The sequence below is a fragment of the Saccopteryx leptura genome, chromosome 1 (genome assembly GCF_036850995.1).
Source record: "Saccopteryx leptura isolate mSacLep1 chromosome 1, mSacLep1_pri_phased_curated, whole genome shotgun sequence".
NCBI lineage: Eukaryota > Metazoa > Chordata > Mammalia > Chiroptera > Emballonuridae > Saccopteryx > Saccopteryx leptura.
The window spans coordinates 19,502,148-19,530,061 of record NC_089503.1 but is presented as its reverse complement, the minus strand read 5'-3'; the positions used below and the strand labels follow the sequence as shown (position 1 = coordinate 19,530,061).

The 27,914-nt window shown below is 51.1% G+C and overlaps 1 protein-coding gene across 9 annotated transcripts in view; it reads left to right on the top strand.

The window, feature by feature from the left end:
* Nucleotides 1-269: 269 nt before the first annotated feature.
* TSPAN18 (tetraspanin 18) overlaps nt 270-27,914 on the top strand; it is a 186,651-nt gene continuing 159,006 nt past the window's right edge. For 5 of the 9 annotated variants that reach the window (XM_066362846.1, XM_066362854.1, XM_066362841.1 and 2 more), the window contains exon 1: nt 271-548. Coding sequence is in view for 1 of the 9 variants with exons in the window: in XM_066362822.1 (XP_066218919.1) it covers nt 839-842 (4 nt within the window). In the remaining 8 variants the exon portion in view is untranslated. Of the gene's footprint in view, nt 549-744; nt 843-27,914 lie in introns of those variants that run through there. The other 4 variants (XM_066362876.1, XM_066362859.1, XM_066362822.1 and 1 more) reach the window with 3 other exon arrangements.

The window sequence follows — 27,914 nt, the reverse complement described above, 5'->3', positions numbered from 1 at the left end:
AAGAGAGGGGCAGAAGTTGGCCCCAGTCCCCCCCCCCCCCCATCCCACCCCCAGAGCAAGGCCTGGACGCAAGACTGAATGCGGAGACCAAGGCAGGGAGGAGGCAACGGGCAGCCCGCCGGAGGAGACGTGCCTTCACGGAGGCCGCCAAGGCAGCAGTGGCGGCGGCGACTGGAGACTTCACGAAGGGGAGGAGGTTTGGGGAGGGGAGGGGGCGCGGGAGAGAGGGAGGGACCGAGCGGTGGTTGGGAGGTGGGGCCGGCGGGCGGGCGGACTGGCGGCTGCAGCTGCCGCCGGCATCTCGGGGGCTCCAGGCTGCGGGGCGGACGTAGCGTGGAGCGGTCCACAGCGGAGTCGCGCGAGGCCGCCCGAACCCCGAGCGAGCGCAGCCGCCGCGGTCGCCGCCACCGCGCGCCAGCGCGTCCCCAGACACGCCGCCGCCAGGAAGGCAGCAGGCGCCCTGCAAGTTGCGAGAGCGCCTATCTGCCCGGGGAAAGTTTCCCCCGCGGCCGGGAGTTGGCGCGGGGTCCGGCCGCTGCCCCTGAAAGGTAGGGGGCCCGGCATCTTTTACTCAGTGCGTCTCGCCGCTACGCCCGGGGACTTGGAGACTCCACGCGCGCTCCTCCTGGGAGATTGTTGGGCACGGTGGGTGGGGTAGGGGTAGAATTGGGGGGATCCCAAGACGGTCCCAGGGAAGCCCTGGAACCAAGTTTTACTTAAACCAGCATGAGGAGGGGCCAGGGGAGACGTGCTCGCTTCTAATCCCTGCTCGGAATCCGCCGAGGGCTGGGGCTTCCCCGCGGACAGGTGCAGCGCCGGTCGGCTCTGAGAGCCCTGGATGGGTGAGTGTGGGGCTCCAGGGGAACGGCGGAGGGTGGCAGGTGTGGTTACGAGGTTGGGGTCTCAGCGAGGGCTGCCCCCTGAGGGAGGGTGTGCTCGCCACGCCACTCTGTAGGAGGGCAGGTAGGGACTAGGGATTAAGAGCGAAGATCTGAGCTGGGCGGGTTACTGGGCCCATCAGGGGCACTGAGAGCCTACCGCTTTCGGGGTCCCTGGCAGCGGGGCGGGACGGGGGCGCCACCCTTTCCTTCGGGGCGCCACCCTTTCCTTAATCCCCTACACGGTGCGTGCAGTTTGGGGAAGCAGAGATTCCGTAAGGTGCTCGGAGGACCCGAAGCTCAGGTATGTCCAGATTTAGGGGGTGTAATGGGAGGCCGCTTGGAGAGCTGGCGGGCTCGGGTGGGTTCACGCCGGCTTTGGGACTCGGCCGGATTGAGGTGAGTTGGCTCACGCCAGGGGGCGCCCTTCCCTGGCCTTTTCACCCATAGGAAGGCGAGTCCTGGTTCCTTTGAGATAAATGTACCGAAATCCATGACAGCCAACCACAGACCCTCTAACAGAAGCGGGGCCCCGCAGGAAGGAGCACCCCAGCGCACAGCCAGACTGGGGGAAAGGTTCCAGTATGAGGCCGGGGTGCCTCAGATGTAACGGCATCGTGTGCTAGAAAGCTTGGCTGTCAGGAGGTGGTTTTTCTTGGGGGGGAGGGCGGTTGGCAGAGTGTATTGGTGAATAAAAATGTCATGGCCAGAAAAACAAGAACGAGACAAACTGTACACTAACAGCAAATTCGTGTGGAGAAAATGAATGGGCAAATTAACTTTTTTGAGGTTTCTTTGTAGTCTGAAACCCAAACCTCTGAATGCACCCTCTCTGTAAAAGTTGTACCTTTGTTCCCCGGATCTGGGTCTTCCGGTATGTCATATCCTCTCCTATCCATACTCTCTCTGGGCGCAAATAAACTGGAGGCACAAGGTGGGCATGTGGGGGACCCTTAAAGACTTACGGAGTCCAGGCTTAAATGGTAATTTCTCAGTCAATAGGCGCCCCTTCGTTCCCCCCAATCTGTGGTCTACAGGCCGCATTTATTTGGTCATTTCACAATTATTGGTGGAAACCTGCTATGCTTGCCCTGGTTGGACCTCAGGCACCCTGTGTGTTGAGTCTTTGTGTCCCTGCTGATGCCTTAGGGAGCAAGGTGGCTGCTGGCGTCTGTGAAGAGTGTCTACATTGTCATGTGTGGGGTTGTTCAACATTGAAGGGACACTGAAGAGTCTGTTGCCTCTTTTTCTTTCATTTCCTCCCTCCCCCCCTGCACCCCAACTGAAAGATTGCGGTGGCCGAGGAAGTTTTCATCCTTCTCTTGACTAGAAATTGTGCTCATTGGGCAGCCCCCCCCCCCGCCTGTGTCCCCTGAGTGCCCTGTGGAGGTGATGGAAACGGGGAGGACCCTGAGAGTTGAGGTTCTTGCTTTCCGTGTAGCCCACCCAGTGTTTTTGTTAGATGCTCCCAACATGCTTCAGGATGGAGTTGCCCTAAAGAGAGATCAGCAGGATTTTTATTTTGAATAGAAGAGGAGGAAGAGTGCAGGGACAGAGGAAAGGGTGGAGGAACCGCTGTCTCTGGATGTGTCTTCAAGACATTCCACGGGCCAGAAAACAAAAGGGTTTTTCGGTTTTGTTTTTAGTGACTTGTTTTTCTGAGGAGGGAATCCTGCCCGGAACAGTCAGCCCTGCCCTTGGAACCTGGGTGTGAGCACAGGGCCCCAGAGGGCCGGCAGCTCCTGTGTTCCACCCATTCTCTCTGTCCCTGCCTCCCCACGTGCCCTGAAGAGAAGAGGGAACTGAGACCCCGGGGCTGCTGACATCCAGGTTTCAGCTTAGCATGTCCTGTGTAGTAGACTCAGCTGCTCCCGGAAAAACTCTGAGATCTCTGATTCAGCAAAATTTCAAGTCTTGGTTACTTTGTGTCCTTGTCACCCTATCCCCAAATACTTTCAAATGCCTGACCCTTGGCAATATCTTTATGCAGCCTGTGACTGACAGCCTTCTAGAAGCAGAAGTTCATCTGGAGTTAGAACACCTTGGATTGTTCCAAAAAGTGCCACCCAAGAAAAAATTCCACGTGAGCTTGGAAACAGCTCCTTGAGTTACTGAACGAGGTCTTAATGGTCTGAAGGGTGGGTTGGAGGACGGGTCCTGGGCAGAGACAAGTGTGCCAGAGGGTATCAAAGCAAGGGGCTCCTGGCAGAGATTCTTGGGAGACGGCCAGGAAGGGAGCAAAGGGAGCAAATGGCACATTCGGAAGCCAGCTCTTCTGGATCATCAAGTGTGACCTTCGGTGGGTCACTTTCTCCTCTTGAACCTGCATTCCTAGCCTGTGGAATGAGGGTGCTGGACCAGGAGATATAAGGGGCTTTGCAACTTAAAGGCAGAAGAGTCTTTTTAACCTCTTAGGGTGCTAGGCAGCCCTGCTCTGCCTTTGCGCCAGTGGAGGGCGCCTCTCCAGGCTGTCTTGCCCATTCCTGTCCCACCCTACATAGCAAAGCGAACCAGGCTCCTGGCCTCCATCAGTTTTCAGTGCCGGGGTAATGTCAGTGCCTGCTGGGAGTCCCAAATCCGTCTGCGGGCTCTCACGTCAGTTTTCTCCTGATGCCTGTCCAGCGCTCACTCTCTCCCCTTCTCTGGGAGAAGCACATGTTGGTGGCTGGGCCACCCCTTTTAGGGACCCCTCTTTCCAGAGAGCTGCTCTTCTGGACTATTTCATCAGCCCTTGAGAAGAAAATCAGGAACATTTGTTCATGCTCAGCTGGAATACAGCAAAGGGAGGGGCCTTGGAAACCAGCACTTTGCCCCCCCCACCTCCATCCCTGCCTCCCAGGAGCAGATTATGGGTTGAGCGGGTATTTCTGCAACCTGATGCCATTGAGCAACCTGCCAGCTTGGGCTCCTCCTGCCGCACAGCCTGGCACCTTGGACCCGCATCAGCGCTCTGAGCGAGGGAGGGGGAGCAGATAATGAAACACTTATTAAAATAAGAGAGAGTGAGACGATGCGCCCCAGTGTTTGCAGCTGGCAAAGCAGGTCTTTTCATCTTTCATCTCGGCACTTAAGGTCCAACCCTGACCCCTTGTCTGCACCCCAGACTGCTGCCTTAATTGGTGATTTAAACGACTTGGAGATGAGCAGAGACATGTTCACTGTTGTGTGTATGTGTGTGAAGACTAAGAGGCAACAGGATGGAGTGGAATGGTTACTGAACCAGGAGTTGGCAAGACTGGTGTTCTAGCTCTGGTTCTGTTACAAATGGAGCTGTGGGACCCTGAGCGAGTCACCGCACCTCTCTGAGTGTTGGTTTCCCTATTTCTGTGAAGGCAGCATTGCATGGTGGTTAGCCTGCCTGAGTTTGAATGTTGGCTTTCTCCTAGTTATTAGCTCTGCAACCCTAGGCTATTCAATGTCTGGTGTCTCAGTTTCCTGATATGTAAAATGCCTAATACTACTTCAGATTGTTGTGAATAGTCAACGAGATGAAACATATAAAACACTTAGCACAGGGTCTGGCATGTGGTAAATGCTCGGTAGATATTCACAATCTTTATTGTTATCACAATCGTTGTTATTGTTGTTACTGTGACGTGGGGAGATCAACTTTGTCCTTCCCAGCTCTGATCTTCTGGGGCACTGTGTGTGTGTGTGTGTGTGTGTGTGTGTGTGTGTGTGTGTGTGTGTCTGCTTTGGAGATGGAAGACAAGGCTACGTAAAATAAATTGCTTTTTTGTTTTCTTCCCTTTTCCCCCTGCTTCATTGAGGACTCCTGAGTTAAAGTCTTGTGAGTATTCTCACGATAGTCCTATCCCTGTGGCAGGAAGCCCAATTTGACGTCACTGAAAATATCCCGGTTTCTGGCACTTGAGAGATGATATTTCATCAGCTCATATTTGCCCATCCTTTCCTTCCACCCTTTGTTTCCCACCCTGAACCAGAGTACAAAGACCATATGTTCAGATAATGAGTTTAAGCTGATTCACAACCCCCCAGATTCACCCAAATAAAAGGCCATCCTCCTGGAAGACACTTTCGACTTTAAAATGAATAATTGGGCTCCTCTGCTATGTTGCCTTATGCCTGGCTGACCCTGCTTCTCTCCGTGTTCTGCCCCTGGGTCTGTTGCAAGGACGTGGGCCGGGCCAGGTCTGCAGTTTGAGATTCTGGGCTCTAGCAGCCGTCCTGGCTGGGGCGTCCTCCCTAGTTGTACCTCTGCTGGTCTCCCTCTAGCAAGGCTGGTGCTCTGAGCCATCTCAGTCATGATTTTCATGGTGGCAGACACTTTGAAGAGTGCTCCCTGACAGCCAGGAGCTAGCTAATACTTTTCCTCACCTCCAACCTCAAGGTTGGTTCAGATATTGTCCCCATTTTACAGATTAGAAAGTAAGGCTCAGAAAAATCAAGAGAGTAAGGAGTGGGGCTGGGATGTGTTCCTAGGTTGATCTGATTCCCTATCCCGTGCTCTAAACCGCTATGTGATCTTTCCTCTTGTATCAAAACCTCCTGTGAGCCCTGAAGCCCCAGGGAAGACGTCCCTGAGATTCAGGCAGACCTCCTTCTTCCTGCGTTTGATCATCTTCCAGGCTCAGAATGCCTTACAAGATTCCCTCTTCATCCGGCATTGATTTCTCAGCCATCCTGGGGACAGTGAGGGGTAGGAGTTTTTTTTTGGCAAGACTGCGTCCAGGAGGGGAATGATCTTATTAAGCAACAAAAGGCTGTAATTTAAAGAGAATGTGTGTTGGAGTCACAGATCTGCATTTGCATCTTGTTTCTGCCACTCACTGGCTATATAGCTCTGGTTCCCTTATCTGTGAAAATCAGTATAACAGCAGCAATGATACTGACCAAGCCAGGTAACACTAGCTGCCGCAGCACATGACCCCAAACTCTCAGCGGCTCCACACAGCAGGTTCGAGTCTCTCTCCCATTATTTGTCTAACACGGATCTCCACTCCACATGGTTATTCAGGGACCCAGGCTGATAGAGACTGTACCATTTTTGTAGCTGTACCTTCTAGATTATGTGGCACCCACAGTTACTGCAGAAGAGAAAAGAGGCGTGAAAAAGGCAAACTTAACACTCAACTGCTTCAGCCAAGAGGCAACACACATCATCACTGCAGGTCCAGTACCTTGATCAGAACAGACAGCTGGCCCCCAACCAGCTGCAAGGGTGGCTGAGACTATAAGGAAGCTAGTGCATATTTGCTGAGCACTAACTCCCTGCGTTTACATTTCCTGAATAGAGGATTAATTGAGATGATGCATTTAAAGCTTCTAGTATAGAACTAGTATGGAGTCCTTTAAACATGGAAGCTTCCTTTTCTTATAATCCCTGATGTACATTGCTCTTTATAGCTTATAGGCTGCTACATGGAAATGATCTTTGTGTATGTACATGGGCAGACCGTATAGTACCCATAATGCTCTGGAGGGAGGGGTGCTCAGGGAGGCCAAGGGACTGGCGAGTGAATGAATACACAGCAGAAACACAAAGCCAGGCCCTTGGCCTTCAGCCCATTGCTCCCATGATCTCCTTTGGCTTTTGAAAATTACTACTTGGAAAACTTCTTCCAGAACTTTCTTTTGTCTTACTTTCGTGTCCCCTACCCTAATAGTGTGGAGCTTCTGTATTCATCTTCTGTGTGTGCCTGGGGCAGGAGAAGAAAGGGCTGGGGAGGGGAGGCTGCAGGAACGGTCTGGAAGCTGGGGGTGAAGCGCAGGTCCTGAGGTGAGAGCAATCAGCTTTAGCTGTTCATAGTGAGAGCCACAGGAGTCTGGGCACCACATACACTGCTTTGGGAACTGCTGTGCATGCAAGCTTTGGGGTGCCCCCCCAATGGCACATGAGGATACATATGTTACCTGTCCCCTCTGTGCAGCCCTGTGCTCGCCCTTGTGGGATTGGGCAGGGAAGAAGAGGGGTCCTGATGAGGGTCTCCAGCCCTATTTTTCTGTGGACAATAAGATGGCCAGACCTAGGTTTGAATCCTGACTCTTCTACTTGGAACTTGTTCATCGCTCTGAGCCTCACAGCTCTCCTCCGTAAAATGGGAAGAATAGAGGAAAGCTATAAAGCTAAACAGGTGCCGGGGGTCAGCGTCATAGTAGGTGTCAACATGTTTGCATATCTCTCCTCTCCCTATTGAGGAAGAAGGAAGACATGCCTTGGCAAGGGACCAGTGCTGACGGGAGGCTAGACGCAGCTCAGCGCACCCACCCGTAATGCTGGACGAAGAAGGACTGGGCTCCCATCCCCCATGGCCTCGGCTAAGCTATCATGTTGAACTAATAAGGCTTCTATTTGAAATGGGAGAAGAATTTGGAGCGCTGGCCCTTGGATTTAGGCCCATCTTTTCATGTCTAATTGCCATTGTGGGCGCAGGGCCTGGGGGTGCTGCTGAGAGAGGCCCCCTCCCATGCTGCTGTCCCTCTGGCCGGGACATATTGCAGTGCGCTTGCTGGCCAAGTGCCTCTCAGCCTCCTGGGGGAGCAGCCCCACCGCCACCTGGCGCCTGATATTTAGGGCTCCTACCAGGAGGGCAGGCCTGGGACGCTCGCTCATCTGCTGGTGGTTCTAAGCCCCCAAAGGGATGAGGTGCTTCTCCAGCCGAAACGTAAACAGCTTCAGAAAAATAGAGATGAACCGTTCCCCTGAAAGCACCCACAGGAACCAGAGGGCAGTGGTCTTTGGGAGAGGTTGATTCTAAGGTGACCCATTGTCCCCCTGGGTATAATGGCCCCTTGTTTCTGGGGATACTGCAGATGCTGACCTTCCACTGCAGCTGCTGCTAAGACACTAGAGGGAGGCACCGCTGACCCCTGGCTTCTCGGGGAATTGCTGGCAGGCATACAGCCCAGTCAGGTCTGTGAGTCCGACACCACAGGGTCCCCGAAACACCTCGTTCACTCTTGTCCCCAGACCTCAGCAGCTTCTGCAGCCCTGCCACTCTAACACGGGGGTGGGGCCTGGACCAGCCCAGTAGCCCCATGAGGTGGTGTATTAGTTTCCCAGTGCTGCTGTAACAAGTGCCACACACTGGGGGCGTAACAAAACGGACACTTGTTCTCTTACAGTTCTGGAGGCTGGGAATCCAGAACAAGGTGTTGGCAGGGCTTCCTGGCTCCTTCGTGTTTCTGGTGGCTACTGGCAATCCTTGCCGTTCCTTGGCTAGTGGACACACCCATCCAATCTCTTCCTCTGCCATCACATGCTACCCCCCTGTGTCTGTCTTTTCTCTTATGAGGACATCAGTCTTATTGGATTGGAGTCTAATGCTCTCATCTTAACTTGATTACATTTGTAAAGACCCTGTTTCAAATAAGTTCACTTTCACAGGTACCAGGAGGTAGAACTTCAGCATGTCTTGTAGGGGTTCACAGTTCAACTCGTAACAGGTGCGTACTATCATTGCCCCATTTTACAACCAAGAAAACCAACCCAAAGACGTGAAGTAATGTGCCCACATTCATATAACTATATACCTAGCAAATGATCGGTAAATCAATCTCTGTTCATTTCAGTTTTCTTATCCATAAAGTAGGGATTTCTCCTACCTCGTGGCCTGGTTATGAGCATCAGCGGAGGTAAACTTCTGCATCCACACGCTTCGTCCACAGCCAAACATTTGTCAGATGCCGTTGTCTGTTTGCTCCTTCCTGACAGGCCTGGAAAGAGGCTGGGCCTTCAGTCTGGGCTCAGGAAACAGCAGTATAGTATAGACAGCAACGTATAGGAATCGTAGCCAATTGCAGGTAGAATGTTTTCTAGAAATAATGATTTGAAACGACTGTATGAAAGGCCCCACTTGCCTTCCTTCTTTCCCCATGTCTTGCCCGAGTTGCCCGCCATCTCCGTCTCCTCTCGGGTTGAGAGTCTCTGGGTGAGATGCATTGTTCTCACGTGCTATTCATCCTGGGTTCACCTTTACTGCTGGAAATCACGGTCACTTGCAAGTTGGGCTTCTCTCTCCAGGGCAGCATCTGGGCATTTCTGCATAAGGAGGGGGTCTAGGAGGGAAAACAGATGGTTCCCAGCTCCAGAGCCCATCCCAAGGGGGCCCAGAGGGTTCAGACATGCAGCCTCAGCCCCACGCAGTGAAAGCAGAGGGGGCACGATGCCATTGAGGATTAGGGATGCGGCTTCTGAACAGAACAGCCTGGGTTCAAATTAGGAGTGTGGCTTCTGATCGTAACAGCCTGGGTTCAAATCCCAGTTCAGCTACGTATCTTGACCTTTAACAATTACTTCTCTGTGCCACCGTTTTACCATATAGGGTTTTTATAAAGATAAAATAAGCTTAAAATGAATAAATGTTTCTCTTAGGGTTGAATGTGGCACTTTGAAACTCCCCACACTTCAACAAATGGAAGGGAGGTCAGTCCTTCTGCAGGGTTACTGCCTAACGGGTATACCTCACTCGAGGCTGCTCAGAGCTGTAAAATGCCAGCTGGAGCAGAGAGGGTCCTCATTCAATTTACAGACAAATGAACTCTCAGATTCCCGCCGATCCCTACCGCCTTAAAAATAAAATTTGATTTCTCAAAGTTCAACTTACACACTTTGTTAGGGAAAACATCTGTTGTGTAACATGATCATGTTAGCCGCCTGGCCGGAAATCCCTCAATGGATTCTCACTTGGGTTCAGATGCTCTCCTGAAGCCTCTGCCCTCTCCCCCATCCAAGCTGGCCTCCCTCGACTCCGGCCCACCTGTCACTTTGCTTACTTCTCTTGCTGCCACCCACACGGGGCCACTCTGTATGCTCTCCCCAACATTTCCTGCAATGCTTTTCCCTCCCTCTTTAGCTACCTCACTCTTCCTCATTCTTTGGATCCCAGCCCCTGTATCACCTCCTCTGGGAAGTCCTCCTTGACTCCTTGAGTGGGGCAAATCCCCACCTGTTGACTCTGATTGCTCCATCATCCCCTCCTTAATGGGTGATTGTTGACTTGTCTGGGTGATTAGTTAATGTCCATCTCCTTCACTGTAGTTTAAATTCCCAGAGGGCAGGGTCCTTGTCTGTCTTTGCTCACCCCTGTGTCCTGGGAACCTGGCAGGTGCTCAGGAAGTGCCTTGCTTCATTTTCTCCTCTGCAGCTCCATCTTTTTTTTTTTTTTTTTTTTTTTTGTATTTTTCTGAAGCTGGAAACGGGGGGAGACAGTCAGACAGACTCCCGCATGCGCCCGACCGGGATCCACCCGGCACGCCCACCAGGGGGCGATGCTCTGCCCCTCCGGGGCGTCGCTCTGCCGTGACCAGAGCCACTCTAGCGCCTGGGACAGAGGCCAAGGAGCCATCCCCAGCGCCCGGGCCATCTTTGCTCCAATGGAGCCTTGGCTGCGGGAGGGGAAGAGAGAGACAGAGAGGAAGGAGGGGGGGAGGGGGGGAGAAGCAAATGGGCGCTTCTCCTATGTGCCCTGGCCAGGAATCGAACCCAGGTCCCCTGCACGCCAGGCCGACGCTCTACCGCTGAGCCAACCGGCCAGGGCCTGCAGCTCCATCTTTTGCAGGCTGTTTTGGGTAATGGGCGTGGCGAACATGTATTGGGCACTCATCGTGTGCCCAGCGCTTACAGGTCTGATCTTGTCCAATAGGACGGCTTCCAGTCCCAGCTCCACCACTCCTCAGCTCTGCAGCATTGGGCTAGCCACTCAGCCTCTCTGTGCCTCATTTTCTCATCCATAAAATGGGACTAAAAACAATGCCTAATTTATCGAGTTGTAAGGATTAAGTAAATTAATTCAGTCAGATTTATTTTCTTACTATTTTGGAGGCTAGAATTCATGATCAGGGTGCTAGCAGATTTGGTTTCTTCTGAGGTCTCTCTCCTCGGCTTGCGGATGGCTGCCTTCTCGTGTCCTTGCACGGTCTCTCTTTTGTGTGTGTTCATCCCTGGCGTCTCCTGGGTGTCTAGATCATTTCTCATAGGACACCAGTTAGATTAGATTATGGCCCTCCCTAAAGCCTTATTTTAACTTAATTACCTCTTTAAAGGCCTTATCTCCAAGTACAGTTACATGTCAGAGATACTGGGGTTAGGGCTTTAACATACGAATTTGGGGGGGAGGACACAATTTTTCTATAATGCCTTCTAATTTGGTACTATGATTATCTTCATCTTATGCTTGAGAAAAATGGGGTACAGAGAGGTTAGGTTACTTGCCTAAGGTCACACAGCAGGTAAGCAGGAATGCAGCAATGAAAATGCTGGTGGTTTGACCCCTGGAGCCCACTCTTGACTATTAGATGCTCTGTTTCCTGGCTCGCTCCTCTGCAGGACACCAGGGCCATCCCTCTGGGAGCAAGTTTGTATTTTAATGCAGAGTGGGGCAGAAATCAGGACCCAGAAGTCTCAGAGGCCTCTCGCCTGGGCGCAAAGGGGTGGGAAGGAAGTGAGAAGGCCCCAGGAAGTGAGAGAGATGAATGAGTCCAGGATTTTCTCCCCCTACATTGGTCACTTATTTGATTTTCCAGTTCTCAGAAGCTCTTTGAAAAGAATCATGTGTGACTGGTGAAAGGCTTGGGAAGAAAATAAGCAGAAACTATGGGAATAGAACAAAAGCAAATTCAATGGAACCTGACTCTCAGCCTTAACCCAGCGTCCTTGCCCAGGGACAACCAGTGTTAGCAGCTTCCCCGTCGCTCTGGAATTGTTCTGGCTGTGAGTGAGCACATCCGTGGTACGGCACCCTCCGTTTTATAGTCCTAGTGATTTCCATACCTTGTGCTCTGCATCTTGCGAGTTTTCACTTGTTCTGCGTTAGCACACACCCTTCTGCCTTGTTTCAGCTGGTTGTCTCCAAAAGCTTACGGTGAGCAAGGATTTGGGTGCAAATAGTTTAAAAATGAGGTTGGTCGCCGAGGGTGAGTGGGTAGGGAGGAGAGGAAAGCCAATCAAAGGTACGCTAGTGAGAGCCTATCTTTGTGGGTAACTGGGGTTCCCTCCCACTGGGGACCCTCCCAGGGATGGTGTGGAGCTCACCTCAGAGTCACCCCAGCAAGTGACCACTAACTTCCATCTCTAATGGGCGGAGGGTTACTCCTGGGGACATCACCATCCAGATCCTAGCCTGTCTTCAGGCCAAGAGACGGAAGGGGGCTTGAGTAGGGGCTACCAGAGTGAGCAGAACTGTTTCCGGAGGCAGTGGGGGCCTTCAGGGAGGACCACGGGGTCAGTGGTGGGATTCAAATAATTTAACAACTGGTTCTCTGCCCTCATAAGTTTTAAGTATTAAAACAAACCCTGATATACCAAAAGGTAGTTTATTATTTCATTCATTTAATACTTAAAGAACAATAAAAGAGGTACACAAAACTAGATTATGTTATAAGAGTTTTAAAATATTAATGAAAAAGTATTAAATAACACCTGATGAAAAACAATAAAACTGTTATTTAAGATGCTTCCATATTGCTTCTTGACTGGTGTCCTCACTTGGAATTTTTTTCAACTATGGATGGAATGGATATTCCTACGGGCGCTTAGAACATGCTGTTGCACAGATGAACGTTAAAAAAGAATAAGGAATGTCTATTTGTGATTTCCACATTGGGCGGCTGCCCAGGCGCCCACCTTAGAGAGAACCCTGATGACAAGTGCCATTTTAACAACCGGTTCACCAAACTCGACAAAAAAATTAGGTATCGGTTCTGCCGAACCGGTGCAAACCGGCTGAATCCCCCCGCTGCACGGGGTATGGGATATGCCCACCTCTCCTGTCTCTTACTTCGCACACCCTTTCATGAGGATGCCTAGTGTTACTACGTGGATAGCCGTGATGCTTTGCCCGAGGCCCCGAGTGACAGACGGGAAGACCTTTCTTGCACATACCTCTTTCCTGACGCTCCCCAGCCTGTGGAGACCACCTGTTGGGGAGTGGCTAGCTGGGTCAATGACCATCTCTTCTCTCCTACAGTGAGTTGGCCTCACAGATGTTACTTTGACCCTTTCATCTCTCGGGGGACCCAGGTGCACAGGCCAGTGAAAGAACCCCGGGCCCTTTGCAGAGAACTTGGGAGAGGGAAGCCAGCAGGTAATGGCAGAGGATGATTTCCACCTTCCTCTTAGGCCGCCTGCTGGCAGATCAAAGGGCTTCCTGTTGTTGTTTTATTTTCCTTTCCAGTGGCTTCTTGCTGAGGAAGCAGGCTGCGGAGCCAAGGCAAACAGGGCGACTCGGAGGCCCTGCCTGCCTGCTGTGCTGTGCTGTGTGGCGCTGAGCGGGGTGGGGCTCGGGCCGGTGTGTAGCGCAGGGGTTTGAGCTGGGGCCATAGGGGGGAGCTTCCCTCCTCTGAGCCCAGGGACCAGAGGGGGTCACTGGGCGTCAACCTCAGAGCCTGATGGGCCCCATGAAGCCTGAGAATGTGGTAAAACCACGGAATTGGGGGAGTGGGCTGGGAGGGGCTGCTAAGGAGAGTTGGATCACAGCCTAGACCCGTCCCGTGAATTGCTGTTTCTACTGCTCCCCAACTGAAGCAATGGGGAGAGCACTGGGCTGAGGTCCAGACAGTCAGAGGTTAGAACCTAGTTCTGCTTGGGCTTGAACATGCTCTCGTTTCTGCTTGAGCTTCCGACATCGACACACTGGGGAGGGGAGTGGGACAGCTTGTTCTCTGGGTCCCCTTCTGACTCTAGAGTCTCCCCTTGAAGTCTCGACCAGGGACTGTGACCAAAAAGCTTTGCAATCCCTGGAGAAGAGCGCTCAGGAACACTCAGGAAGCCCAAGCGAGGTTGTTGATGGAAATGGGGGTGTTGTTTAAATAAATTAAGAGCAAAGGAGGAAAATCCGTCAGCATTATTTTCAATAGCCAGGATGATATGCATAATGTTTCCTCCCTTTCATTTGTTAATTTTCCCCTTTTCAAAATAATTTGAAGAAAGAAAAGTGTCTGATGATTTGCTGCTGCACAATGAGCTCAAATAAAAATACATTTTTTTAAAAAAAAAGTGGTTGCTATGTAATTGAGTTTAAATAATGGGCAATTTTTGTTTCTAAGTGGCCCAACCAGTATTTAAACACTGCTATAACGAGTTGAGAGGTACGCGTGTGTTTGCATGAGAGCGGAGAGAGAGAAAAGAGCTCACGGATGGGGTCCTTCCGGCAAAACAGTAATGATGATAATAATAATATATTGAAGTTGTCTGCATGAGTTTGTGCATGTCTGTTGGTGAGAAATGTATGAGATTAAAATTAAATGCTCTTCTAGAAGAAAGGGATCTCAAGGCACCTGAGAGTCCAAATGACATTTGAATGGGGGTGTTAAGTAAGTGAGTGAGATTTCGAGCCTCAGTTTCCCAGTCTGGAAAAAGGGACATTGAAGGCTGGATCAAGGGCCTGTGTAGCCTCGTGCCGGGTGTGGGGTGACCTAGCCCTGCCACGTGGGCTCTCTTCCCCCCTGCGTCTCCCCAGAAGCACAGCAGGGTTCTCCTATGTGTGCGCTGGACCCACAGACGGCACCTCATTGGATGCCTCGCAACCCGATTGGGGTGAGAATTCTAAAACCCACTTTAGGGTAGGGAAACCTGCTTTTCTGAGATTATGGAATTCTGTCCCTCACCCCCGTGGTGGAGGAGCGCAGGAGTAACTGGAAGGGTCTGCCCAACCATGGGAAGACCCCCAGCCTTTTCAATGCTGAGGGGCTTTTGGCCTCTGAGCTCTGTTGAATGCAGGAAGGGGCTCCTGGTGTTGCTTGGTATAGGCATTCACTCATTCTTTCCTTCTCCCATGTGTGCACTGGACTTTTACTGAGGAGCTGAGGCTGACGGTGGCCCACCCAGAGAGTGTCTAACCATCCAGCCCAACACTGCACAACGGGGGCTTTTCTGCATCTTAGAGCACTCGGGCTGAGCCCTCTGCCCACTCCTATCATCTCCCGAGCTTCTTCCCGGAGCTCCCTCTGTCTCTCCCTCTGAGGACACGGAGCGCTTCCTTCTCTTGGTCTTCCCAGGTGGTGCCCTTGTGCGAGTGACTCCGGTGGTCCTCTTACCACGCTGAGTGGTGGAGGACAGGGCCTGTCCAGCACCCAGAGAGCTGCCTTTTCCTGCCGCACAGACTCCCTCTGCCAGAGGCCCTCTCTTCCTGGTCCTGGCAGGGTTCCTGGCTGTCACACTGCAGATGCCACCTGATGCCCCAAGGCCAGCGTCCGCCTTGGTACAGGGAGAGATTCCTTAGAAAACACTGATTGTAAGAGCCGTCCTGTGGGGGGTGGCAGGTCATCTTAGCTCACTGGACTCTTCCGTCAGCTAACAGAGGCTGTGAACAAAGTTAGCACTTCCCCTCACCCCCCCAAAAAAAAATTCAGGAGCTGATGATGCGTGTATGTGCACACAGGTGCGTGTGTGCGGGTTCTGCCTGCCTTAAGGAGTCACCACGGGCTGTGTCTGAAGTGAATGCCAGGTCGAAGGCCGCGATGCCTGTATCTGTGGGGCAAGGAGCAGCGGGATTGAGTCAGGAACAGCGGGCGAGGCTGCAGCAGTTTGGGGAGAGGGATGAGGCGGACCTCGTGGGAAGATGTGTGGAGGGGCTAGTTAGTCCACACGTTTTGCCGCCTCTGGGAGGAGCCAGAGTCTCCCAAGGCCGGCAGTCCTGAGTGCCGTCCTGCCTTCGCTGCCCTGCCCGTGGGGGAGTCCTGCGGGGCACCTTCCTCGCCACCCCTGGGAGCCTCGAAGCCCCGTGGAAGGAAGAGACATGGGAAGGGAAAATAAAGCGGTCCTGAGGGAGGAAATAATGCCCTTGTAATGGCCCGAGGACCCAGTTTTGGACACATTTTGTTCAAAATGGTCTCAAAAGGCAGATTTGCAGATGTTAGGGAACTTTCAGCACCCTTTTCTTTTTTTTTTTTTTTAAATTTCTAGTATCAAGTGAGGGTCGAAGAACAAGAAGGGGGACCATCTGGCCTGGTTGAAGGGAGAAAATGAGATTGCTTGGTTTTCATTTGCAACCAAACACACTGTGAGGTTTTCTGCAAATGTTAATAAAGACAGAAAGCCGAAAGACACCAGAGGTCTCCTGGGCTGCTGCTGGACTTCCCTTTGGAGTTTCTCCCTGGGATCGTGTGTGTCATCGCTTCGGAAGAGGGCAATCTGCAGCGATGGCAGGTCACCAGTCTCAGCTGCGTTAGGGGAGATCTCCGTCTTATCGGCAGGGATCAACGTGAGAAGGCCACCGGCCTGCCCTTGGCCGCAGCCTCCTCAGCGCTGAGATCTCCGCCTGCAGCCAGCCTGGGCGCCGCCTCCACTGTTCACCACTTCGTAGGAGGAAACAAAACAAACGTGATAGGTTTGAGATGGTTACCATCATGTTTCTGGCTTTTCCAGTGGTTCCTAATTGGTTGTGAGAGGCCCCAGGGGTTGGAGGCAAAGAGACTTGGGTTAAAAATGGGGAGTTAAGTTCAAGTTCCAGCTATGCTACAGCCTCGCTCTGTGACCTCGGGCAAGGACCTAGACCTCTCTGAGCTTGCTCACTCTCTGATAACACCCCTGTGTGGCAAGAATGGGCTGGGAACGAGCTGCAGCCGCCCTCCTTACGTGGGCTGTGCCTCTCTGCCGTTCTGCCTCAGGGTCTTTGTTCGGGTTTGCGTTTGGAACTCACGACGAAATGCTGCCCTCGGGGACAGCCAGCCTGCGCCAGAGAGAACGGCTCTGCAGATGAGCGATAGGCGAGTGAGAGGGAGCAGAGGTCGCCTGGTCATGCTGGGGTTCAGTCGTGACTCTGCCTAAACCTACTCTCTGGGTGACTTTGGATGAGCTATTTAGTCTCCCCAAGCCTCGGTTTACTCATTTGTAAAGTGAGAAGAGTAGCACCCACCTCAAAGGATTGTTTTGGGGCTAGGATGAGACTATAATTAGAAAGTGCCCAGCAGGCCTGATGGCCATGGACGGTTGGCAGAGCGCAGCTGGCTCGGTGATGTCCCCTCATGCCCATTGGAAGGAGGGACTCGGTGGCTACTGAGATATGGCCACGTGGACCCAGTGCTTCCTTTGCTGATGTTGTGGTAGGAGATGGGAGTTCTCTGGCTGGCAGTGCCCTCCTCCCTGTGCAGCAAGGCTTGGCTTGCATGGAAGAGCAGGGCATTCCTCCGGCCAGTCAGGGACAGGCGCCAGGCCAGGTGGCGACTGCTGTTCCCAGTAGCCAAACCTACTGGTTTTGGCACCAGGCACTCCCGCAAAGGTGGGCATCAGCTTTGCCTTGTGGGGCAGCTAGCTTGGGAACATGCTGTCTGACTCCCTGCTCCTGAGTACCTTCCTTCTCCGTCCTGCACACAGCCAAGAGCAGCCCTGTCTCGGGGGGACAGTTCTTAGGCACATGGTGCTTCCACAAGAAGCTTGCTGACTGGATCTTTGCTGTGTACCGGCTTCCTTATTCCAGGAACCACTTGGGTGGGGAGTTGTGGGGACCCCGTGACTTCCCATCTCCAAGCCTCATAGCCTTAGCTGGAAAGTGGGCGTTAATTATACCTAGCTCATCATTGGTGCTCGAGAATCCTAATTATGACGGAACATGACGGTTGCTGTTTTTATTGGTTATGAGAAAGCATCTAGCGAGTCGTTTAGGCTTGACTTTGGTGTAAGGGATGTGGTCCAAAATGGCCTCTGTCTTAGAACAATCTGTTTTGATTTATTCAATTGTGGAAATTTGAAAATGGCCCAAATGTTTTTCCTCCCCTTGTTCTCTCTCTCTCCAGCCCTCGGATTCCCACTCACTAGTACCTCATTCACTCGCTCCCACTCACATCCCGCTTGCTCACTCACCCACCCTTGCGCTTGTCCACTTCATCTTCTCACTCAGTTTAAGTGCAGGTGGAACTTCAAAAGGCCCAAATTATTTCCTTCTATCTCAGAGGCTCACAATCTTTTAACTGCACACACTTAGACATGTGTGCAGTCAAACTCACTCAAACTCCCCTCCATCTTTCCATCTCCCTCACTCCACCCCACTCTCACCTGAGCAAAGCCTGAGGTTAGGAGACCTATTTCTCACTCTGTCTCTTTCCCTAACCGGCTCCATGGCTGTGTGACAAGGGCCAAATCACTCAACTTCTCTGAGCCTCAGTTTCCTCCCTCCCAACAGAGGCCAAGCTATCAGTTTACATTTCGAGAGGCGATCACTGTCTAATGCAGGATCTCAGATGCTCAAGATGAGGTCCATTCTGCATCCTAAATCCCCAGACTCTGCAAATGAGAGGATCCAGTCTCACTGGGCAGATTGTTGTGCTGACCTGAAATTACTTTTTAGCCTTTTCCTGGCACTGCAGAGACATCGCTTTATATCATTTTATTTCAAGCTAGAAATTAACAGGAGGTCAGAACCAAACAGAAAGTCCAAGAGGATGATTCACCCTTGACTTTAGAGACACACGGCGGTTTCGGTTGGTCTCGTTGCTCTTACTCCCTCCCCGTGTCCCCAGCCGAGGTGACCGGGGACACAGGAGCAGTGGTCAGTCTGCCCGCTGCCAGTGGGGGAGGGGTGGTGGGATTTATGTTTCCTGTCCCAAATCCAGCAGAAGGATCATCCGTTTTATTCTGTGCCCCCCACACCCCTGTCACCCTGTCCCAGGACAGAAAAGCTAGCGTTTGTTGAGAACATAGCACATGGGAACGCACCGTCCTGCTGAATCCTGGTGACAGCCCTGCAGGATGAGTGCACCTCTCACTCCCAGTTCAGGGCTGGAGCAGCGGGAGCCTGGTGAGGCCCAGTGTGTCGCACAGCGTATCAGCGGCAGAGCTGGGTCTGCACCTTGGTGGTGGCCTGCCCTTGAGCTAAGCTTCTGACCACCACACCATACTGTCTGTCCTGACTGCCCCGGTGGGGCCACGGCGAAGGGTGGGAAGAAACAGGATTTCAAGGTGGTAGTCTGACTTTCAACCGTGCTCTGCTACAAACTCAGCATGAACCTTGGGCGAGTTCCTTGCCCTCTCTGGGTCTCAGCCCCCCATTGTAAAATGGGAGAGATGGACCAGGGATCCCCAAGTCTCCTTCCAGCACAGGATTCCGTGGTTTTCTGGGGTGTTAGATTATAAGCAGTGATTCAGAATCAGGCTGCTGGGGTTTGATCCTGGCTTGGGAGCTGTGTGGCCTTGGGCAGGTTACCCAAGCTCTCTGATGTTGAGGTGTTCCCTCTGCAAACTGGAGAGAAGAGTAACACCCGTTTCATCAGGTTGCCCTGAGGACTGAGCGGGGAAGTACCTGGGACAATGTAAGTGCTTCCGTGCGTGCCAGCTCCTACTGCGTGTGGCTTTATGGTCTGTCTTGGAAGACCCTTTTGCTAGGACAGGAGCTCGCTACCTGGCATGGAAGACCCCATCCCAGGGTTAGTGTGTTGCCATGGTTGCCATGATGCCTTTGGATTAAAACCATTTGGCCACCGGAATGCCTTGGGGTTTCTTAGCCGACGGACCATCTTGGGCTTTCCAAATACTAAAGGGAGAAGGGCCCAGGATGATTTAGTCCAGAGGTGTTCAACTTGTAGCCATCGAAGTCAGAGAAAGTTCCACACGCAGCAGCCAACGTGGAATAGAATGGAGCTGTCGTGCTGAAGCCCCTAGGATAGGGGGCTGCTCCTCTCCCCTCCCTCCTCCCCTCCACTCCACCTCAGTGTCTCCCCGGAACCCACAGGCACCCCATTCTGAGCATCACAGGCCATGAGGTGACAGATAAATGAAACTGAGATTCCAAAAGCGGCCGTAACTCACCCAGAAATCAGAAGCAGCCTGTTGGCTAGAATCATTTTCATTAGCAGTGTCATGTTCCGTCTTTATAAGAGGGCTCTTTTGGCCATTGATCTTAATTAATCACCTAGAGACGTGCCTTTCAATATTGACACTTTCTTAGCGGCTGACATTTCTGAATTATTCTTTCTCCTGCCTCCTCTCAGCCATAGGTACAGGCTGGATGGATATTTATTGTGCAATCAAGGAAAATAGAGCTTTTTATCTGGAAGCTTTTAAAACACAGTATTTACCCAAGTAACCCTGCCGGAGTCTACAGGTGCTTAGAGACACAGGAAAATGTATTTGACCAAAATAAATAAGTAAACCTCTGGCCAGAATGAACTCACAGATGGGGTGGTGTGTAGGGGTTCTCCAGAGCCCGATTTAAATGAAGCCTCTCTCCCTACTGCCATACTCCCCCCCCCCCTGCAGCCCCCTCCCCATTTGGCTTCCCAGATCACGTGGTATTCCTCGCTCAAAACCTAATTTCCGCACAGATTTAGCCCGCAGTGACCTGCCACATGAAGAGCTTTAGTGAGAATCAATAGGCGTGGGTCGCTGGTGAGGGCTCCACGCCTGCTGCATATAAAATACTCTGGCGGCAATAGCAAGATTGATGCTGGCGAAACATCTGGGGGGTTCCCGCACAGGGGATCCCCCCACCCATTTTAAAGGCAAGGTACCATGGCCCAGAGAGGCTTTTAGTGGTCCCAGGCTGGGGCCCTCTCCGACACACCGGATCCTGCCTTTGCTGAAGCCAGTCTGCCCTTTGCTTCATGATCTAGGTAATAAACCACCTATGCGGGGCCCTTGTGGACAAAGAGATGAAGTGAACTGTTAATCCGAGGTTGGCTTTCAGAGTGCATAAACAAGTGTAGCTATCCGAGCAGGTGGAGAGGTGTTCTGAGACACTGGCCCAGCACCCCCTGTGCCTCCCATCCCAGAGTGATGGGAGGCTCCAGAATGAACAAGACCCGGCCCTTGCCTGTGAGTGTGGGCGAGTCACATGTGAATTCAATTCAAGGTTGGCGAGTCCCAGGCTCGGCTTCTCAGCACACTGTGTGCTCTGGGAGTGGGTGGGAACAGGGCCTTCTCCGAGCTGACCCTGGCAGCCCAGCAGATGTGTTTATGTCTTCCTTTTCCACGTGGGAGGCCAGCGTCTGGCCGGGTAGTTAAGCAGGCAGCCTCCGGGCAGGGCTGCCTGAGGTGCGGATCCTGTCCTTACCGCTCAGACCTATGATCTGAGGCTAACTCCCTGGGCGTCCGTGCCCTCATCTGTACAGCGGGGATAGTAACACTGCCTTCCACATGGGGTGCTAGGGAGGTTGTGATGAGGTAATCCCCAGAAAGTGCTGAGTGTCCTGTCCCACAGATAGGATTAGAAGCAGTTTGCATTAGCTATTAATTTGTGGTATTTTAGATGGGGTATTTAGATTTGGGGTGGGGAGCTGTTTCTCCATATAAAAAATAATAGTTATCACATTTTTCCTGATTATAAAAGTCACATGTATATACATATATATATATATATATATATATATATATATATATATATATATATGCATGTCAAGTACCTACAACTACCTGAAGATTCCCATTGGTAACATTTTGCTAAATCTCTTTCCATTTTTATTACCCCTGTGCATTGTGTGTGTGTGTGTGTGTGCGCGCGCGTGTGTGTAATTGAGTGTGTACTGTCCAAGTATAATTTTCAAAAAATGGTAAATCCAGTAAGATCTCATAGAAATGTAAAGTGGACATGGGTCAAAGATTGATTTAACTCATTGATGTGGGAGTTAGCAGGCTGGGAAAGCTGGTTCTCGGGAGAATTAGAGAAACAGTGGTTATGTAGGCATTGGAGAAAGTGCTGGACAGGTGATTGGATTGGATGCGAAGCTGGTTACTTCCCCACAGGGCAATAAAAGCATAATCTTGGGCTATCTTTTCTTTTTCTTCTTCTTCTTCTTCTTTTTTTTTTTTTTTTTTTTTTTTGCCATAGAGACAGAGAGAGGGACAGCAGGCAGGAAGGGAGAGAGATGAGAAGCATCAATTCTTTGTTGAGGCTCCTTAGTTGTTCATTGATTGTGTTCTCATATGTGCCTCGACTAGGGGGCCGACCACAACAGAGTGGGCGACCTGTTGGGCAAATGAGTTTATAAAATTTGTATTTTTTTGAATTTGCTCACTTTTATTGTTAGAAAATGGCGCTGGGCAGCGCCAGGTATATGTCTGTGAAATTGCAAATTACCTTCCTGCATGGAAAGGGACATTGTCTTGCTGATGTTTGCTGGAGGAGAGGTTTTCTTGCCAGAAAAGTTTTGAAAGGAAAGAAGGCAGAGTGCTGCAGAGTAAGAAGCCATGTTGGCAGATGGGGAACCAGAGGTGAGGGCCTTTGTGAGCTCTGCTGAGACTGGTGGGGCCTCAGATTCTAGGAGAAACCGGAGAAGATTCTCCTGGTTGTGGAACTGGAGAATGTGTCAGTGGCTTTGTGAGCTCTGACTGAATGAGGAGGGAAGTGTTTTTCCTGTGTGTTTGCTTGCTGGCTGGTATGAGCCTTTTTTTTTTTTTTTTACAGAGACAGAGTCAGAGAGAGGGATAGATAGGGACAGACAGACAGGAATGGAAAGAGATGAGAGGCATCAATCATCAGTTTTTCGTTGCGACTCCTTAGTTGTTCATTGATTGCTTTCTCATACGTGCCCTGACCGTGGGCCTATAGCAGACCGAGTAACCCCTTGCTCAAGTCAGCGACCCTGGGTCCAAGCTGGTGAGCTTTGCTCAAACCAGATGAGCCCACGCTCAAGCTGGCGACCTTGGGGTCTCGAACCTGGGTCCTCTGCATCCCAGTCTGACGCTCTATCCACTGCGCCACCGCCTGGTCAGGCTGGTATGAACTTGAATAAAGGAATGGCCCACCATTTTTTGGCTCCACTGTTTCATTACCGTCTGCCCGAATCCAATGAGAACCCGCATGTGAATGGCCATGACAGCCGCGACTACTGGCCATACAGTGACCCCTTGCTCAAGCCAATGACCTTTGGGCTCACGTCAGCGACCATGGGATCATGTCTATGATCCCATGCTCAAGCCGGAGACCCTACTCTCAAGCTGGTGAGCCCGCGCTCAAGCTAGATGAGCCCATGCTCAAGCCGGTGACCTCAGGGTTTTGAACCTGGGTCCTCTGCATCCCAGTTCGACACTCTATCCACTGTACCACTGCCTGCTCAGGCATTTGGGGTTATCTTTTTTACAAGACATACAAATTCATTTGTAACCTCCCCAGAGTTAAAGTTTACATTCCTCTAGGATCCCCTAGACTAGTGGTCCCCAACCCCCGGGCCACAGACCGGTACCGGACCATGGGCCATTTGGTACCAGTCTGCAGAATAAGAATAAATAACTTACATTATTTTTGTTTTATTTATATTTAAGTCTGAATGATGTTTTATTTTTAAAAAATGACCAGATTCCCTCTGTTACATCTGTCTAAGACTCACTCTTGATGCTTGTCTCGGTCACATGATACATTTATCCGTCCCACCCTAAAGGCCAGTCCATGAAAATATTTTCTAACATTAAACCGGTCCGTGGCCCAAAAAAGGTTGGGGACCACTGCCCTAGACCAGTCAGTGATCCTTGGGCAGGCCTACTAAACAATGGTCCAACATTATGTTGAAAAGACAGGCCTCCCCTTGCCTTATTTTCAGGTTTTAGGTCATGTTGGGCAAATGAGTTTGGAAAATTTGTGTGTTTTTTTGAGTTTGCTCACTTTTATTGTTACACAGTGGCGCTGGGCAGTGCCAGGCAGGTATATGTGGTCTGTGAAATTGCGAATTACCTTCCTGCTTGGGAAGGGCCATTGTTTGGCTAATAGGTGCTGAGGGAGAGAGAAGCCAAGGTGGCAGGGAAAGAGAGAGAAGCCAGTTTTGCTGAGTAAAAAGCCATGTTGGCAGATGGGGAACCAGAGGTGAGGGGCTTTGGGACTGGTGAGGCCTTTGATTCTAGAAGGAACCAGAGAAGATTCTCCTGATTGTGGACCTGGATGTGTCAGTAGCTTTGTGAGCCTGAGTGAGAGGGAAGTGTTTTTTCCTGTGTGTTTCTCGTTGCTGGTGCGAGACTTGAATAAAGGAATGGCCCACCATTTTTTGGCTCCTCTGTTTCTTTACCGTCTGTCCGAAACCAATGGGAACCTGCACCTGCCTGGCCACCATGCTGATGGCTGCGACGACTGGCCATGCAGATCATTTTTCTCCAAACCATCTATATACTCTTCATGATCATGCACTAGAAAACACTGTGCCGCCTTCCCTTCTACACATAATGTTATATTGTAAAGCCAGAGGCCACGGCCACTACTACTATCACAGCAGCCAGGCCCATGCAGGTTCGCATTGGATTCGGACAGTCGGTAAAGAAACAACGGAGCCAAAAACTGATAGGCCATTTTCTTTAATTCTAGCTTGCACCCGGCGGGCAAGTAAAAACACACACTGGGCTCCAAAACCCACTCACATTCAGTTCTCACAAAGCTACTGATATATCCGAGTTTCCTAGAATCAAAGATTTCTAGCTCACCAGCCTTATTCTCCTCAGTTCCCCATCTCCTTCCTTATCCCAGATACAAACTCTGCACAAACTGGCATCTCACTCAGCACTCTGCCATCTTGGCTGCCTCTCCTGGCCTCCTCCTCCACGTGGCCTTTCTCTGCTCTCTGCTCTGCTCCCTCTGCTCTCTCATGCTAATCATCCCAGGAACCAAGAGAGCAAGCTCCCGTTCTGCCCCCATTTTATATTGTAGCTTCACAACCTCTAATCCAATATACAAAATAGGGAAGTCTCTAATACAAAGTCACTTCTCTGAGGCATGATTGGATTGTACCACCCCACATCAAAAAGGGTAGGAAAGGCTTAATCCCAAAACCAAGCCCCAGGCTACAAGGATTCTCAACACATATTAATATCACCTGGGCGAAGGCCTCACATGGGCGGCACCATCTTTAACAAAGTGAGCATAATATATTTTATCTGCCCAACATATATCACATTCATTTTCAAAAGAAAGTTTTGAAGGAGGAGCGGAATTCCCCGAAAGGTGTGACCTGCTCATGAACCCAGTTTAACAGAGGTAGCCCCTCCCCCGTCGGGGTCCCAGGGCAGCTGCACCTGCTCCTGTTACCACCACGTTTTACGGTAATCGTCCATTTCCTTGTCTCTCTATGTAGACTGAAGTTTCTTCAAATCAGGGATTTGGTGAACTGGACCATCTCTCAGATCTTTCTGTCCCAAGCACCTAATACGCACAGAGCGATTCACTTAGAGGATGCTCGCCGAGTGAGCTACCACAGTTGCTAAGAGGAATGGCCTCTGTCGGTTACAAAAGGTGAGCCTTGCTGTGAGGAACCCGCAGCCTCCTCTCCTGGGCTCAGCTGGCCGTGTCCTTCTGTTGGGTCAAAGGCCCTCTCAACCCCCACACAGCGTCACAGCCTTTTCACCACCCCCACCCCTGCTGCTGCCATTCAGTTGTGCTTGGAGGGCTCTCCATGCACTCTCGGCCTAGAGAGCCCATCATGTCTGCTCTCTGTAGGACTCTTAAGTCTGAGCTGAGTCTCCGGCTTTTCTTTCCTAATAGAGGTCTTAAAGGTACAGACTTCTTGGCCACCTCAAGCTGGGGAGGGAGTAGAGTGGCTGGAAGGATTAATCTCTTCACTATGAATTTTAAAGCTCTCTTGTTCCGCGTGTTGGGAAAACCCATCAAAATGCTAATGCCTCTGCTCTCCTGCCTCCTGCGGACCCTTTTCCGTATTAGAATATATTTGCATGGACTTGAGCCGGGAAGAATTACAAAGAGTTGGGGTGCGGTTCCCCCCCCCCTTTGCACCACAACCTGGTGGTTTGTAATGTCTGAATTAATACCCCCCAAGTGGAGGAGTAAAGTTGTGGTTGGCCTGGGGAGGCATTGGCCGTGTCACTCAGCAGGGTGGCCAGTTGGGAGACATCTCTATTATGGTCATGCGGCTTTTTAAAATGGTCATGTGCCACTTAATGACAGGGATACATTCTGAGGAATGTGTTAGGTGATTTTGTCATTGTGTGAACATCATAAAGTACACTTACCCACACCTGCATGGCCTAGCCTACTACACAGGTAGGCTATAGGGCAGGGGTCCCCAAACTACGGCCCGCGGGCCGCATGCGGCCCCCTGAGGCCATTTATCCGGCCCCCGCCGCACTTCCAGAAGGGGCACCTCTTTCATTGATGGTCAGTGAGAGGAGCATAGTTCCCATTGAAATACTGGTCAGTTTGTTGATTTAAATTTACTTGTTCTTTACTTTAAATATTGTATTTGTTCCTGTTTTGTTTTTTTTTTACTTTAAAATAAGATATGTGCAGTGTGCATAAGGATTTGTTCATAGTGGGTTTTTTTTATAGTCCGGCCCTCCAATAGTCTGAGGGACAGTGAACTGGCCCCCTGTGTAAAAAGTTTGGGGACCCCTGCTATAGGGTGTAGTCTATTGCTCAGAGGCTGTAAGTTGTACGGCATGTTACCGTACTGAGTATTGTAGCCAATTATAACACAGTATTAAGTATTTGCGTATCTAAGCATCGAAAAGCTACAGTCAGAATAGGATATAAAAATCTAGCGGTACGCCTGTATAGGACGCTTACTATGAATGGAGCATGAGGCCTGGAAGTTGCCCCGGGTGAGTCAGTGCGTGAGCAGTGAGTGATTGTGAAGGCCTAGGACAGCAGTGGGCACTACGGTAAACTTCACAAACACAGTAGTACACTTCGGCCACAGTTTATAAAACAACACAGGACTGAATCAAGTGCAAGAGAAAATGATGCAAACAAGAGATGTGGTAAACAGCACATATGATGCTGTTGCCGGTGTAACAGCAAACATTTTGTTTTTAATAGGTAGAACAAGTACACTCTAAAATAATGAAAAGTATCATGGATGCATAAACCAGTAATGGAGTTGTGTATTGTCGGGTACTATGTACTGTCCATGAGTGTGTGCGCTACGCTTTTGTCTGACCGGCAGCATGGTGGGTTTGTTTACAACAGCAGCACCATGAACCCGTGAGGAATGCGTTATGCTGCGACTTTATGACAATGTGCTGCAGGTATGATGTCACTAGTTGACGTTCTGATGGCTACGATCTCACTAGGTGATAAGAATTTTTTGGCTTCATTATATTCTTATGAGACCCACATCGTATAGTGTATGTGGCCCGTCATTGACCTAAAAATATCATCAGTACTGCTTCTCTTAGAGGTGGAGGATGGCTGGAAACACATCCTTGTACATGTAAGACTGCTCTTTGGATCCATGTTGAGTTCACGAGCTGGGACGTGTGCAGGCAGGATTAGTACTAAAGCCAACCTCAGCACAAGGACAGCCTCTGCCCTTCCCGAACCGTGCACTGGGAGGACTGGTTCTTCCCAGAGCCTGTGAACCCCAGGCATCTTTGCACAGACAGCCCAGGCGCCTGAGATGCATCCTTGGAAGGATGGACCTGTGGGTTGGCCTAATGCAGGCTGGACACCGGTGAAGTGGCTCTGGGGACTTTGGCTGGAAACCAAACTGTGGGTCCTGGTCCCCAGCTCTGTGACTTTAGATGAACTGCTTGACCTCTTTGAGCTTCAGGTCATTCCTTTGCCAGCGAGGAGGACACTGGCCACGTGGTAGCAGAGTTATGTCTCCATGTCTTTCACGTGTTTGCTCATTCAGATGACACTGTGCCGGTGGGGCGAGCAGGCCAGGCTCCACCTTCAGAGATGAGTCCCTTAAACCATCAGGCTTCTAGATCTGCTGGGCAGCCCCTTGTAAGAAAGCGAGCCTTACTTAGCAGACACTGGGGATAGAATAATTTGTGTTTTTCTTTTCCCTTTCTCTAGCAACAATGTGTCGATGTTTAGTTACATAAAAATGCTGGGCTCACTTTCCTCATCTGCAGAATGGGAAGAGTGATAATACTCCCCTCGCAGTGTGGGAGGAAGAAGAGTGAAGCTGAAGGGTAAAGTGAGCTCCAGCGGGTGGGTGCCCGATGCCTAGCCCTTTTCCTTACTTCCTTCAGGGAGCAAGAAGGCACTTCCAGACAGGACAGAACAGGAGCAAATGCAGGGCAGTGCCTGCTGGTGGCAGGGGGTGGCAGGCTCCCAGAGGCCACACTTTGCCCTTCCTGCTCATCTTGGCGGTATCTGTCTCATGCAGGTACAACTGGGGAGGGCACCAGAGACCCTGGTTGGCATGTGCAGCCTGCAGAAAAGCCCCAGATCTGATGGGAGGTGGGGAGAGAGGGGAGATGATCAC